This window comes from Python bivittatus, unplaced genomic scaffold, assembly GCF_059951505.1.
Source record: "Python bivittatus isolate LINGU-HERP-01145 unplaced genomic scaffold, Pbiv_v1 ctg000180_np1212, whole genome shotgun sequence".
NCBI classification, from domain to species: Eukaryota; Metazoa; Chordata; class Lepidosauria; order Squamata; family Pythonidae; genus Python; species Python bivittatus.
Window position 1 is genome coordinate 3711374 of NW_028277047.1, and position 15501 is coordinate 3726874.

The window sequence follows — 15501 nt, forward strand, 5'->3', positions numbered from 1 at the left end:
CATTTATTCCTGGAACCCATGAATTGGCTAAAATGTCTGTGGGTGATGAAGTTCTTTTCCTTAAGGCCTTTTTCTTCAGCGGGACCCCTGCTTTCGTTTTATTCCCACAAAATACCCTTTGGTGAAGCACAGGGAGTTTGCATCTGATGAGAGGCACGCTTGCTTTCCCCCCGTCAAAATGATAACGTTGAAAATCATCTGAGCTGATCTCCCCCCGTAATGTGCCTGGTTCTGAAACTAGATTTTTTCCCCTAGCTTTTTCAATTTTTCGCAAATTGTTTTTGAGTTCCCCTTCAACTCTAATGCTCCTCCCTCCCTATTTGGGGGGCTGATGAGCAAGTTTAAAAATTTCAGGGGTGGGCAACTAGGCTTTCCCCAGGGGGTTGGCCACGGCCACAAAGTTGCCTGGGATAGAGAGTCTCTTGGACGACAAGGTGAGGGTCTTCCAAAGAGAGTGGTCCTTACGGGAGGGCCACCAGATTGCAGATGCAGGAACTTGGATGGTCACTAGGAGGCAGCAAAGAGAAAAAAGTCTTAATGCTTTGCAGTCTTTGCTGCCATCTAGTGTTCAGTGGTTTGAACTTCTAGCTCTTAGGATCGCTCTGAATCCTTAGAATATTTGGGAGCCGGACTCCCTGTCCCATGTTACAACTTGGTACAGAGGGATAGCTACAAAACACTGACCTAAATCAGTGTTTCTCAACCTCTGCAAGTTTAAGATGTGTGGACTTCAACTCCCAGAGTTCCCCAGCCCACGTGGGTGGACTTCAACTCCCTGGCCCGCGTGGGTGGACTTCAACTCCCAGACCTCCCCGGTCCGCATGGGTGGACTTCAACTCCCAGAGTTCTCCAACCTGCATGGGTGGACTTCAACTCCCAGAATTCCCTAGCCAGCAGTCCACACATCTTAAACTTGCAGAGGTTGAGAAATGCCCATCTAAATAGATGCAAAGCCATTGGAAACTCCTTTCCTGCCACTTTTGAGTGTGGAAAAAGCTATAATAATTTTATAAACCTGCAGGGAAAGCTTTGAGTGAACAAAAGAAAGATAGAAACCCCAGTTGAAAAATAAACCATGGGTTTTTTTTAATGCAACCATTAAAGTGCGGGTAGGGAAGAGCCTGCCTCCTCCTTGTGCCAGAAAATTAGCAGAATTGCATTTCAAAATCGCCAGGTGTGGTGCAGAGACAAGGTCTCGCAGCTGGAATTCAGTCCGAGATTTTATGCTGGGGGAAAAGGATATTTTTGATCCGTGGGAACCTGAGCAGGGAACTCTCCCGGAATCTCTCCCAATGTTCCTCTCCGTACCTGTGTCTGGGAGAGTTATTTTCTTTAATATGTCCTTTCTCCCCAATATCTTGTGCCTGAGCTGAGTCTGTGTCTTCGGCTCGATTCAGACAGCGCGTTTCTCTTTTATCACGTGGCTTGGTGTGTTTTTAGGCTTCGGGCCAAAGAGGAGTTCCTGATCCTCAGCAAAACCCGCCCCACGGTGACACCACTGTGTAAGCCTCTCCTTTAGGTGCCTCTTACGTTGTGAGATTTTTGTAGTGATATCTCTGACTATGCTTAGATGTTGTGAAAGCACATTTTGTTCCTTGCTTGCCAAACCTGATTTTTGCTGGCAAGGAGTAATGAAAGTTCCTTCAATTTTAATTTTAATTTTAATTTTAATTTTAATTTTAATTTTAATTTTAATTTTAATTTTAATTTTAATTTTAATTTTAATTTTAATTTTAATTATTTTTGCTACCTTCTGAAATTCTTTGCTTTTTAACATTTTGAGAATCAAATGAATGGACTTCATTGGCTATAGCAGTGTTCCTCAACCTTGGCCATTTTAAGATGGGTGGACTTCAACTCTCAGAATTCCCCAGCCAGCCATGCTGGCTGGGGAATTCTGGGAGTTGAAGTCCACCCATCTTAAAATGGCCAAGGTTGAGAAACAATGGACTATAGTACAGACAGTCCTGAAGCTATTGTAACTTACTGAGATTTTGGATTAAAGGATCCCTCAGATGGGTCAGACCCAGTTTGCTGGAGCTGGGATCCCCTGATCTTTGATTAAACTAGGAACCTTACTATAATTGGATTATGTGCACAGGGTAGGTTGGAAAACTCTGAGAGAGTTAAAAATGGGTTTAGCTGGGCAGGAAACCTAGACTGGTGAATTAACCCTAGAATAGCCTCCAAGATGGACTCACTTTTTTCCCCCTTAGCTCCAAATTTCATTATAGCTGTTCGTTGTAAGGAAAGATTCAAGGCTCCATCTTGCAGAGAGCAGCCATCTGAGCTTGCCCCCCCCTTCCAAAAAATGGCCTATATTTCCCCCCTGGCAATAGGTGTCATTCCTTTCTTTCCAAACAGCAAAAAATTTGGTGGAAATTCCTAGCGGCTGAAGGATGGCGTTCTTTAACTGAGTTTGGGGCTGAGGATCGGACGTACGTCCTGCCTTTCAGTAGACCAGTGTTTCTCAACCGTGGCAATTTGAAGATGGGTGGACTACAACTCCCAGAATTCCCCAGCCAGCATGGCTGGCTGGGGAATTCTGGGAGTTGAAGTTCACACATCTGCAAGCCGCCAAGGTTGAGAAACATGGCATTAGACAATCTCTAATGGCCTTCTCACCCTTCTGCTTGACCCTACAGCCTTTTTCCAACTGCAGGATGGGTCAGGGGCTAATTTGACAGGTTTGGGAGCAAGGGGAAAAGCATCTTCCAACTCGCATCCTTTTCCGGAGGGCCGTCTCAAACAGGGACAGAGCCGGAAGGCGCCACGGGGAGATTTTCCAGCAGGAAACGAGGTAGAACAATTTTTTAAAAAATCTCTTGCAGGAGAAGACAAGCTGTAGAAGCTGCTGGGTGGACTTTAGCCCAGCCTGTTTTTTGCTGTATCTGGGTCCTAGCTTTTGCAAAGCGACGCGGGGGCTTCTCCTGATCCAAACATTTAGCTGATAATTTCTGAGAGCAGCGGGGTCATGGAGGAGAGATCCTGGGTGTCGTGGATGTGAAGGATCTGGCGGGTGTTCTCCACTTTCAGCGTCTGAAGCTCGGTCAACAGCAGGAGAAGTTTGGCGTAGAGAAACCTAAGAAGACGAGAAGAGGATACCCAATTTATTCCGTTTTTCTTCCTCCTTCTTCCTCCTCACTTCCGAATGGTTTCCCTTTCCCCCCCTTCCCAACTCTGGTTGGTGAAAAAAGCTTGTCTGAACGTCCCTCTCTCATTCAGGCCCCCCTTAAAAATACTTATTTCTAGGCCATGCTTCCATTCCCTGAAAGCACGTCTACTCGGATGATTTAAGAAAGCTAAACAGCGGGTTCCTCCGAAGAAGGATCCAAAAAGAAACTCAACAGCTTGAGCTGGCTTTCAATCTTTACACTCCTGGCAGAGCAACAAGAAGAAATAGGGAAACGCAAGCTTCAGAGATTTCAGAACAGGCTGGTTCCCCCAGCCTTGGATCCTTCAGACCGGCTGGATTCTGCCTCCCATAAATCTACCCACGATGGAAATGGTGGTTTCCCAGATTGGAAAGAGAGTTGATTTTTAGCGATTTGGAGTTTCTGCAGGGGGCTTTTCCCTGACTCCGTTGGCAGCTTACCTGCCTTCGGGCAACGGATGCCACTGGTCAATGTAGTTCTTCAGGGTCAGGGCGATCTTCTCCTGCATCCGATCTATCTCCTCCCGTTGGGTAACGTCCAGGCGGTCTACAGAGCAAGAGGCTTGAGGGTGAGACAGAAGGGGGAGTCGAGGTGGAGCGTCTTCCCTCGCTGGCCAGGCAGAGAGAGATCCCCTTGGCTACCCAAAGAGGGCTGGGTGTCCCCCGACGGAGTGAAACGTTTTAAGGGGAAGGAAATAGCAGCTGAAGCCATTGTAGGCTTGTTGGGATTTTAGGGAAGGACCGTTAGAGTCATTTGGTCTGACCCCCTGGCCAGAGCAGGAACCCAATGCATGGAATCCTTGAATGGAAAGATGGGAAGGGCCTTAGAGGACATCTAGTCTGACCTCCTGGCCGGGGCAGGAACCCAATTCATGAAATCCACGAATGGAAAGGTGGGAAGGGTCTTAGAGGGCATCTAGTCTGACCTCCTGGCCGGGGCAGGAACCCAATGCATGGAATCCTTGAACAGGAAGGTGGGAAGGGCCTTAGAGGACATCTAGTCTGACCTCCTGGCCGGGGCAGGGACCCAATGCATGGAATCCTTGAACAGAGAGGTGGGAAGGGTCTTAGAGGCCATCTAGTCTGACCTCCTGGCCGGGGCAGGGACCCAATGCATGGAATCCTTGAACAGAGAGGTGGGAAGGGTCTTAGAGGCCATCTAGTCTGACCTCCTGGCCGGGGCAGGGACCCAATGCATGGAAACCACGAACGGAAAGATGGGAAGGACCTTAGAGGCCATCTAGTCTGACCCTCGGCCAGGGCAGGAATCATCTACTCCCTCAAATTTGGGGAGCAGGATCGAGTCTGCCCCCTTGCGAATGGGGTCTCACCTGGGTAGAACAACGCTAGGGCCTGCAGCAGGACATACTCGGCTTCGTGCAGTCGTAGCTTTCGCAAACTGATGTGGAATTTCAGCAGCGGCTCTAAATAAACCTGCTGAAATCCGGCTGGAAGAAAAACGGGGGTGGGGACCCAGGTCATCCGAAGGAGGGTGGGAGCTGGGACGTTCCTGAAGACAACCTTGGTCTTCTCCCTTGCCGGAATAAACACCCAGGTTTGGCCACTGGAGGGTGCTTTCACACACATCTGTGGCGAACGTCCAACGGGCGCTCCAATTTTACGCATTGGCAACTCCCCAGATATCTCCATAATCTCTCTTCCATCCTTGGTCTCATGCCTGTTTAATCCGTCCTAAAGATTAATTACAGCTTACCCTATCTGGGCTGGAAAAAAAAACCACCCAGATGTGCACCGCTGTTGATCCAAGTCTTAAGGAGTCCAATGCTTTTACTGCAATACTAATCCGCTACTGGGATCACCCGGGAAGAAAAAGAGGGAATTGCTTTGTTAAATAGAGGGGCCATGGGTGGGAACCAGAATTACACAACCTGCAGCCCTCCAGATGTTGTTGGACTCCAGTTCCCAGCAGCCTTGGGTGAGCAGTGAAGGCTCTTGGGAGTTGTAGTTCAGCAAGGCCTCTACGCTGCTCACCCCTGGAGGGATCAGTGCAAGTGTGGGACCTTGAGCTTGAATTGTGTGATTTTTACCCCTTTTGGGGAACCTGTCTGCAAATTAACCATTTAAGCATCTTAGTTTTCTCAGCCTTGAGAACTTTAAGATGTGTGGACTTCAACTCTCAGAATTCCCCAGCCAGCCATGCTGGCTGGGGAATTCTGGGTGTTGAAGTTCACACATCTTAGAGTTCCCAAGGGTGAGAAACCCTGGTCTAGCATGCTGTTCTATCCATCCATTTTTCTAGCCATAGAAAGCTAGAACGAAATGCATTTCATAAAGGGTTTCCTTCCACATCTATATTCAATTTTTTGCCAATTGTATATGCTCCAGCCCATCCTGAATTAACTGAAAGCAGATCTTAATTTCTCAACTGCCAGATCCAGCCTTAGCTCCCATCATGGGGGGAGAAGAGGGGGCTCTCCTAACATAGCCACCAATCATAGTTTGTTTTCCAGCTTCTGGTTCCCAGGCTGAGTTTGCAACGCCCGGTGAACCCCAAACTCGCCAAGCCTCTTTAATCAAGCCCACTGTGGGGTGAGGCATTTGTCCTGCAGGGTATAAATTAATCATTGACCTGTTTTTATTTGCAATCTGTACGTTTCTTAATATAGCGTTGCAAATGCCCTTTAAAGAAGCAAATGTCCTTTTGCAAGATAGACCCCCCAGCTTGGAGATGTAGCATTCTATGAAAAATTATGGATGTGTAGAACTCGGGGGGGGGCAGCAAAAATGATTATAATATTCGGTCTTTATAATCTTGGATCACACATTTGCTTTGGCTGATGACCTAGAGAAATGGAAAAGCTGATGGATATGATTCCATGCGATCAGGGTTCCTCGCGGGTTTAAAAACTGGAGCAAATCATTTCTCATATATAATTAAATACGCTGTTGGCTGTTCTGCTTGTCTTTCCCCCCACTTTCTTCTCTGTTTCATTTTCTTCCTTTTCTCATCAAAAATTTAAAAATGCTTCCGTGAACCATAAGTAATCGTGTAGGGTGAATGGACAAGCAACTAACGACAACTCCCCCCTTTTCAGGGAAGGGAGGGGTGCGATGCACAACCACGTGAATCCACGAGAGGCGCACGGTGAATTCTCTTCCCAGCCCCACCCACTTACCCAGGGCACCATCTTGGATGCTGTAGCAGTGATGGCCACATTTCCACGTGTTAGTTTCCTCGTTGAAAACAGTGTTGAACTGGATCTGGCAGATCTCCAGCGTGGCTCCTTTGAGAAGGGAGATCTGGTCATCCATAGGCAAATTTCTAAGTGGGGAGGAGGACCGAGAGAGAGGCAGGGGTTGGGGGATGCTGTTCACAAGATCAGGAGAAGATCCAACGAGGTACCCTCATATCATCGCTTGGCTTGACTCGTTTCCATCTTGGTGAGTGGCTTTCTGTTTTATGGCTTAGGGTGCATCCTGGTTAGTTTAGGATTCAGGGGGCTTATGAGCCCGGAAAAATGGGTCTATTTGGTCACCGAGCTCCATATGATTGGGAAAGATGGGGCTCGCCAAGAGAGAAGAGAGGACCAGAAGGTGAGAGATGGCCAGATGTGATGGAATGGACTTATGAAGGCCAGGCTCAGGGAGATAAGCGTGTTCTTAGCCCCCAGCAGGAGCGTGGGAAGTTCAAGAAGATGAGGCTGGCACCTCCCTAAGGAATTCACGGTGTTGTGGCTGGCTGGCTTGGGAACTAGGGTCCTGTCTGGGAGATTTTCTCTCTGGAGGTTGTAGCTAATAAATGCAACAGAACTGTATTTGCATTGTCTCTTGGAGTTCTTTGGGCTGAACCTGACACCAGGAGATGGACCGGCCTCACGACTCACCTAAACACCGGGATGGCCTTGGCAAACCGGATGACTTGCTGGATCATGAAGGTGCTGAGGTCAGCAAACAAGGGCAAGGTGGAGAAGACATCAGGCAGGACCTCCTCTGAGCTGTCCTCCATGTGCTCGTGGGAGTGCAGAAGAAACAGAGGAGCGGACGGGACTTCCTGAGGGCCTCGGGTTGGCGGACTGTGGAAGAAGAGTCGGACCGGAGGCTGCGGGGAGAAGCTGGATCAGAGGCCTTGGCTGAGGATACGGGGGACTCCTTCTCCCAGGGTGGGGCAGCCCCATCCCATTGGTATTTCTCCAGAAAGCTATGGATAAGCTCACTCTAATTTAGCCTCAGGATAATGGGAAGAAGGAACAACCTTGAGGGACAGGAGGAAGAGCCACAACCAGGACAAGGGTCTTCTAAAGCCTCCGTTTATCCCCAGCTTCCCTGTCCCAGGACCACGTTGGCTTCTGCACCCATTTGACCTTCGCAAATGACACTTCTGGGCGGTCACAATCCATGAATCATTCATTTCTCCTGCATCTGAATTTGGGTGCAGGGGATTCTGGGAGTTGAAGTCCACACACCTTAAAGTTGACGAGGTTGAGAAGCCCTGTTCTAGATAGATTGGGCTGATTCTCATCATCCCTAAACTGCCCTTTATCTCCTTGGTCAATCATCTACAAGCTAAACTCAAAGTTCCTGTCCATTCCAAGCCAGTCTTTTGGCCTATTGTTGGCTATGCGTTGCATTTCTACTCCTTCCTTCCCTCCAGGAACTCAAGATGACCTGCAGAGTATTCCCAATAACCCTGCGAGGTAGGCCAAGCTAGGCTCAGAAAGCTAGGCACGGGGGAGCTATCCCATCTGTAATGGGAAGAAGGAACAACCTTGAGGGACAGGAGGAAGAGCCACAGCCAAGACAACAGCCAGATAAAAGAAAACTGAATCCGGGCCAGGACTGTAACCCAAAAAAGCATCTGAGACAGACTTTCCCTAATTCTCACGAAGATAAAGGGAGGGAGCGGGGAGCGCATTCAGACTTGCAAGGTTGTATTTATAAGTAGTCTTCACATGCGTGATTTTACTTTCCACACCCAGGCGTGCCTCTTCACCACCTTTTCTTTCGGCCACGTCTGGGGCTCGGTTGAAACCCAGACGAAGAGAAGCTCCTGGATGGCTGACCCAGGTTCAGGGGGTTGTGTGAACCGAGCCCTGGAATGCCATCTTGGAAGGTAGGTAAGGCTCTGAAAAAACCAAACTAATCTGTCCCACCTCCTTCCTGCTCACTTGGTAGTGGATGAACTGGGAGAAGGTGGAATCAAAGTTTTTGTTGTGTGCTTCTGTGAGGATCTCGATGAGCTGCTCTTGGTCCGGAGAGAGGCTGCGTTCCTCCGGCAGTTCGGTGGGGAGAATCGGGGCCTTGGGCTTCTTCTGCCTCCGCAGCGCTCGGCGGACACAGAGCACCTCCTCTGACATAATCACTGGGAGAGAAAGAAGAACTGGGGCTCCGGTGATCATGATTCGAACTCTGCACCAGAGTTTGCTTTAACTCTGATTCACAAACCCCCAACAGATTCTCACACCGTACCGGGCATGCCAGCTAGGAAGGAAGACGGGAACCTATTTTTGCCTTTTTCATTGGTTCTTTCCACTTCTTCGAAGCAACTGGGCCTCTTGGAATTTTTATTTCCAACTTTCCTTTTCCCTCCTCGGCTTGCAGAGACCCAGCCAGCTTGCTTAGGGACCCGCCAGCCTGCTTGGCTCAAATTGGTTTGCCCCCCAGCCTCTGTCCCGGTTGGAGAGGGCTTCTAGCGTGAATATCCCAGTGGGATATTCAGATGCAACCCCGGAGTGCCTGGCACGCGGTCTGGCGCCTGGCGTCTTCCTTCTTCCCTTGCAACCTGCCCAGGACTGGAGCTGCGGGTCAGAAGGCGACCGCAGTGCATCATCTCTCATCCGCCTCCTCGCCTGCAGTGGCCGCATCTTCCATCTTGCGCTTCCTTTTCTCTCCCCGCACCCCCCACCCCCATGCCCTGCGGTGCAAGATAAATCCAGAGTCTCGCTTGCCCCCAATTTCACCTCTACCAGATCATTCCAAGCTCCAGAGCACATCGATGGCTTCCGTGCCAGGACCGGAGCTCTGTTTTAGGAGTGAAACCTTCCTTCCTTCCTTCCTTCCTTCCTTCCTTCCTTCCTTCCTTCCTTCCTTCCTTCCTTCCTTCCTTCCTTCCTTCCTTCCTTCCTCCCTCCCTCCCTCCCTCTCTCCCTCTTTCTTTCTTTCTTTCTTTCTTTCTTTCTTTCTTTTTTTCTTTCTTTCTTTCTTTCTCTCTCTCTCTCTCTCTCTCTCTCCTCCCTCCCTCCCTTCTTTCCTTCCTTCCTTCCCCTCCCCATCCCCTCCAATTCTCCTTCCTCCCTTCCTTCCCTCCTTCCCTCCCTTTCTCTCTTTCTCGCTGGCCCCTGCATGAAAGCCGACCCAGCCGAGCCGGTCGATGCAGCGGGGAAGCCAGCCTGGGCCGGTCCTCCCTCCGACTCCTCCAGCGCCGCGCAGGGCTCCCAGGGGAGCTGACGCTGCGTTCCTGGCAACATCTTCTGTCCTCGCCAAGCCAGCCGGCAGCTGCCAGGCCCGCCTCGGCTCCCCTCCTGAAACCAGCCAAGCTTTGCAGGGCCTCTCCAACCATCTCCCCCTTGATGCAGAGCACTGGCAGGGTGGGCAAAGGAGGTCACCCTGCTGCGAGGTCCTCTTACAGCTGCAACTCCTTGGGAGGCAGAAAAAAGCCATTTATTCGTTCTGCCTTTTCTCTTAAGAGTGAACTCTTGCTGATTTCATGCTCACGACCATCTGGCGAGGAAGGCTCGGCAAAGCTGTCCTGGCAGACCAACAGCCGGCAGTGCATTTCGGGGCTGAGCCGGGGCCCGACTCCAATTCCAATCATCCACTCTGAGACGATGGAAGCTGGCTGAGGAAGCCCACCCCCCCAATCCATAACCCTGGTTCCTATGTGCCATAACCCATGGCTCAGCCTGACATTTCTATCATCCATAATGAGCCGGGTTCACCCGTTGCACTCAGCTCTCTTTGGCTAACCACGGTTTACTGACCAGGCCAGTAGGCGTGAACCCCCTTCACCGTGGTTTGCCAGCCCCAATATCTGCATGTGCAAAACCCCCGAAGTCAAAACCGAATCATGTTTGGTGTGAAGCGGGCTAGAGAGCTGCTGAACTTTGGCCAGGCTGTGGTGCCAGGGTCTGAGGGTCCTGCCCGATCACTTACTGTCCTTCCTCATGCCCACCGAGAGGCATTTCTGGTAACGACAGGCCTGGCATTGCCGGCGCTTGGCTTTCGTGATGGGGCAACTCCGAGTGAAGGGGCAAGTAAACTGGATGCCCTTGAGCACGGTCCTCCTGCAAGGCAAGGGGAGGAAACCTGAAGAGGAGACCTGAGGACTAGAAACTCGCAAGCGCCTGCATCTTCCTGAATCATGAGGACTAGCACCCGACCTTGCTTTCGGATGCCAAAGCTCAACCCGTGGTAGAAGACGGGATAATAAAATTGACGGAGCTTGTGGGAATGGCAAACTGGCGAGTTGGGTCAGGGAAAAATGTTTTTTTAAAAGACTGGAAGCCTTCTGTGGGCTTTTGGTTGAAAGAAGAAAAGACTGAATGGACGATTTATGGATTTTGGGATTAAAAAGGGTCAAAGGGGAAGGGGAAAGAATAAGATGGTAATTACTGTACTCTTGGACAGGAGGAAGGGCAGAAGTCATAATTCTCTTCCTTCCTTCCTTCCTTCCTTCCTTCCTTCCTTCCTTCCTTCCTTCCTTCCTTCCTTCCTTCCTTCCTTCCTTCCTTCCTTCCTTCCTTCTTTTCTATATTCTTTTCTCTTAACGTTGTATACTTTTCTTGTACTGAAAGATTCTAAAAAATGTTTCCTCGTCGGCCCCTAGCATCTGCTGAGAGAACGCCTGGCCTGAACTGGGGAGACCGTGCAAGGCTCCAGTCCTCATGGTGGCCGGGAGAGGGAGGAGGGGAAGGCCAGGGCAGAAAGAAAGGCGTTCATGCCTACCGAAAGAACCCTTTGCAGCCCTCGCAGGTCATGACGTGGAAGTGGTAGCCGCTGGCTCGGTCCCCACACACGGCGCAGGTCTTCTCCTCGCCTTCGAGGTCTGGGTCGCTGCAGGTGCTCCTAACCTCACCGTCCGAGAAGTGCTGCATGGCGGCCACCGGCCAATTCCCTAGGGGAACTTTCAAAAGGCCCACCCGTCTTCTTTATTTTATTTTTGAAATGGATTTGCTGGCCAGATGAAGGTGAGGGTGGGTGCTCCTATTTTTTCCCCACAACAACCCTGTGAGGTAGGCTGGCTGAGAGAGAACAGCGAGGCCACAGCCCCCTAGGGAGCCTCTGTGGCTAAAGGGGGGCTTGAACCCAGTCTCCCCAGTCTTTTTAGCACCGTATTTCTCAACCTCGGCAACTTTAAGATGATGGACTTCAACTCCCAGAATGCCCCAGCCAGCATGCTGGCTGGGGCATTCTGGGAATTGAAGTCCACCCATCTTAAAACATGCTGGCTGGGGAATTCTGGAATTCAAACCATCTTCTGGCTAAAAGGGAGGACCTGGTTGCTGCAGAAAATACTTAGGTCATGACTGGACTGTACCCTCTCAGCCCAACCCACCTCACAGGGTTGTTGTTGTGGAGAAAAAAAGGAGGAGGAAGGTGCAGAGGTATGTTCACCGCCTGGAGTTATTTATCAAAAATAATAAAGGCGGGAGAAAAATCGAAGAAATAAATAGGGAAGAAATAAACAAACTCCCCCACCCTGTTTTAGCCAAGCCCAGTTGTGCCAACTCACTGTTGTGTTCAGCTCCTCCTTCCAGTCGCGCCTTCGTGGGTGTGTAAAAGGACAAGGGTTGTGCAACCTGGGAGGCAAAGGTTACGGGAGAGGGAGAGAAAGAGAATCGGAAAGATTTCGGTGGCACCTTTTTGGGCGCACCCCTTTTGTTCGGAGGCGCCAGCTTTGGGGAGCTGCGGCCCGCTGCCTCGGAGGCCTCTTCCTAAACATGATTAGTTGGAAAAGGTGCTCCCGAAATCCTAATTTTTGTTTTTGGACTACGGTAGACAAACATGGTTCTCCTTCGAGAGAGGAGAAAGGAAAGACGTGGGTTTTGGACTCCAAGGAAATTGGGCACGGAATAACAAATAATAATAATAATAATAATAATAATAGCTAATATCCTACGACAATACCCTGAACACCATCAACTGACCACATCTGGCCATCCCAGGTCCTTGGGCAGGACTCGATGGGTGGATAAAAAGGCCAAATCCAGCCTCAACATCTGGATTGTGCAACCCACAATAACACTAATCCTACCTGGAAGTTATTTAAAGGTAGAAAATCTCATCGGTACCAACCTGGGCATTGTTCCCAATGTACAGAGCGAGGGAGATCGAACAAGAGGTCGTGCCGAGTGTGCGTTGCACAACTGCTCCCCTCTCGATAACCCTCCCCTTTCCTCCTGCCCCCCAAATCCCCCAGGTGGGGGTGACGTCACCCCCACCCCACCCCAGATCTCTTGCTTTCTACGTGGATCCTGAGTGGCGGCTGGGAAAACACGTCCCCGAGTGTGTGCGTCTTTGGCCGGGAAGACGAGGCATCGACGGTGGTGGCATTTCAAAAGCGGCCACCAGGCTTCAATGATCGAAAATCCGAAATCCACGCTGGGAAACCGCAGATCCCCTCTAGTTCAAAGCACCCCCAGCCCCCTATCTTCTTCCCCATAAGGGCAAAATCTCCGATCGCCGTTTTGCCCCAGATGTGAAATCTAGTGTGGATCGGTCCTGTTTTCTTCTGCCACCCCCGGACTGTGGAGACAGTGACTTTTCTCTTGCCCCGCCTCGGTTTCCCTTCTTACCTGGTTGACCTGCAGTGCTCGATGGACGTCGGAGTGTGCGAGGGGCGACTGTCGTTCTTCCTAGCACCCCGACAGCCCGCTTGTTCTTTTCCCCAGTGACTTTTGGATCTCCGGGGTGGGGGGGAAGGATCCAGAATAATTTGATTTGATAAGAGAGGGCACCGTTGTACTTTGCCCTTGGAGCGGGCAGGAGAGGACGGTGGCTGCCGGCCCGCGGGCGGAGGGTTGGTGGGGAGGGAAGGGAAGGGCACCCAGCTGGAGATGGGGAGATGAGAAGGAGGGCTGGAGGCCACCCAGACCCCACGGCACGGACGCCAGGTTGCTTGGGACTTGTGAACATTGGACCAAATCCCTGCCTCTTTTAACATGTAGGCATGGAACATACTCTGCACCGGTGGGACAGAGGAAAAGCTGACTCGGTTGAAGTGCTGCCTGGCATGCCATCGTGGGGAAGGTTATTTGCTCAGACCAAGCAGAGTCTGAGATCGGACGCCACCAGATGTGCAGAACTACAATTCCCATCAGCCCCTTCCCCACGGACCAGCTGCGAGGGAGAGGCCGTTCGGCTGCATCCGGAGGACCCCAGACCGCTAACCTCTTCCCAAACTGCTCTTGCAAAAAAAGACACTTGTTTTTAGAACTAAAAAAAAAAAAATCACATTTCTCAAGTAGAGATGTTTGACCCGCCGGATGGATTTGCAGAAATTTGTCATGAAAACCGAAGCTAATGAAAGAGATCTTAATACAAGCGTGAGGGAAAAGCACAGGGCAGAATGAACCCATGATTATTGATAAGTATAAAATATAAAGTAATTTTTTTCCTCTTTTCTAAGCATGTGGAGTTGTCTCTTTTCTTTCTTCTAATCTTTTTTTTTTAGTTTAAAGATTTGTTTGGTTAATGACGTCCGTATAAAACTTTTAGAAAAAGGAAGAAGGGGAAGAAAAAGAAGGAAGAAAACTCAGATTGTTCTTTAATCCCTGAGGCCGGATTAGTACCTCCACTAGTTAATGAAATGGTGTGTTTAGTTAATTTATCTTGCACAAGTCCAGGCTGGGCTGATCTATTTTTTCAGATTTCCCCCTCGCCCCACTTGGGGGTATTGAGGATCGTCAAACAAATTGTCATCTCGGTTCCTCCGTGAGTCCATGCCATGTTTGAGTCAAGCTTAGCTTTCTTCTCCGGAGCCATCTTGGCAGGCCCAGAATAGAAGACCAACATTAAACCCAAGATGGTTAGCGATGGGCCTGGATTTACTGGTCAAAATTCCCCGGTTGGGATCCAATCAGTTCCCAGGTAGGGTTGGAAAAATTCCAGTTTGCACCCTGGATTCTGTGGCTCGTACCAAAGAGATGATTTGCACCTTCCCATTATACCAAACCTTGGTACAATGTTTCTCAGCCTTGGCTGCTTGAAGATGTGTGGACTTCAACTCCCAGAATTCCTGGCTGGGGAATTCTGGGAATTGAAGTCCACACATCTTCAAGTGTCCAGAGTTGAGAAAAATTGCCTTAGCATGTTGAGAAGCCAGGATTGGCTAAGAGAGACTGTCTATAGCAATGTTTCTCAACCTTGGCGGCTTTAAGATGTGTGGACTTCATTTCCCAGAATTCCTGGCTGGGGAATTCTGGGAATTGAAGTCCACACATTTTCAAGTGTCCAGAGTTGAGAAAAATTGCCTTAGCATGTTGAGAAGCCAGGATTGGCTAAGAGAGACTGTCTATAGCAATGTTTCTCAACCTTGGCCGCTTTAAGATGTGTGGACTTCAACTCCCAGAATTCCTGGCTGGGGAATTCTGGGAATTGAAGTCCACACATTTTCAAGTGGCCAGAGTTGAGAAAAATTGCCTTAGCATGTTGAGAAGCCAGGATTGGCTAAGAGAGACTGTCTATAGCAATGTTTCTCAACCTTGGCCGCTTTAAGATGTGTGGACTTCAACTCCCAGAATTCCTGGCTGGGGAATTCTGGGAATTGAAGTCCACACGTCTTCAAGCAGCCAAGGTTGAGAAACACTGGTCCATAGCCTCTGGTTCAGAAATGTCAACAGCTGGGTATGTATTTGCCATAGTCAAAACCAAATCACCTACATAACAGCTTAGCGCAATGAATAAGCCAAGTCTGAGCTGGGTTTGCATGTCACCCTAAACCATGGCTTCTTAAACTATGGTTTATTGAGCCGAGTTGGCTGGGTTCACTCCCCGAGCGGAGCCAAAAGCCACAGTCTGAATGCAAAGCTTTTGCGCTGTGCTTTCCATGAAAAAAATCTCAAAGGGGCTTGCCTTGACGTTGCCAAAATATTAGTAGATACTGTAAGCAAACTTTCAGCTTCAACCTCTTGTCGAAGGGCTTGAGGAGGCAAAATGGGCTTGGATTCTGAAGATGTATCTGATTTATTTTATTAATTCAATTTATGTAGCCGCCCAGAGTCACTAGTCTGACATGGGCGGCTATATAAATTGAATCCATAAAATTTTGCCTCTTCCAGCCCTCTCAAATGCCAGGAAGGGCCCCAATTTGGGGCTTGAGAGATCACAAAAGAGATTTTGGGGAGCCACCCTTTCTCTGCATCCAGAATGCGGCCCTCGGCTGCCCCTCA

At 49.8% G+C, this 15501-nt stretch overlaps 1 protein-coding gene across 4 annotated transcripts; it reads right to left on the minus strand.

Moving 5' to 3' along the window:
- Positions 1-1061: 1061 nt before the first annotated feature.
- Positions 1062-13089, minus strand: NR1I3 (nuclear receptor subfamily 1 group I member 3). 4 transcript variants are annotated; one of them, XM_015887732.3, is made up of 10 exons: positions 12907-13080; positions 11844-11910; positions 11057-11234; positions 10265-10395; positions 8281-8474; positions 7000-7214; positions 6292-6437; positions 4486-4602; positions 3596-3701; positions 1062-3082 (listed from the first exon to the last, which is right to left on the minus strand). In XM_015887732.3, the coding sequence occupies exons 3-10, from the start codon at positions 11203-11205 to the stop codon at positions 2944-2946; spliced, it is 1197 nt and encodes a 398-aa protein (XP_015743218.2). In that variant the 5' UTR covers positions 11206-11234; positions 11844-11910; positions 12907-13080; the 3' UTR covers positions 1062-2943. The 4 variants fall into 4 exon arrangements, with proteins under 4 accessions (XP_015743218.2, XP_087993444.1, XP_025021128.2 ...); XM_088137318.1 differs by lacking the exon at positions 12907-13080 and adding an exon at positions 12407-12895; XM_025165360.2 differs by lacking the exon at positions 4486-4602 and having other exon boundaries at positions 12907-13081.
- Positions 13090-15501: the final 2412 nt, after the last annotated feature.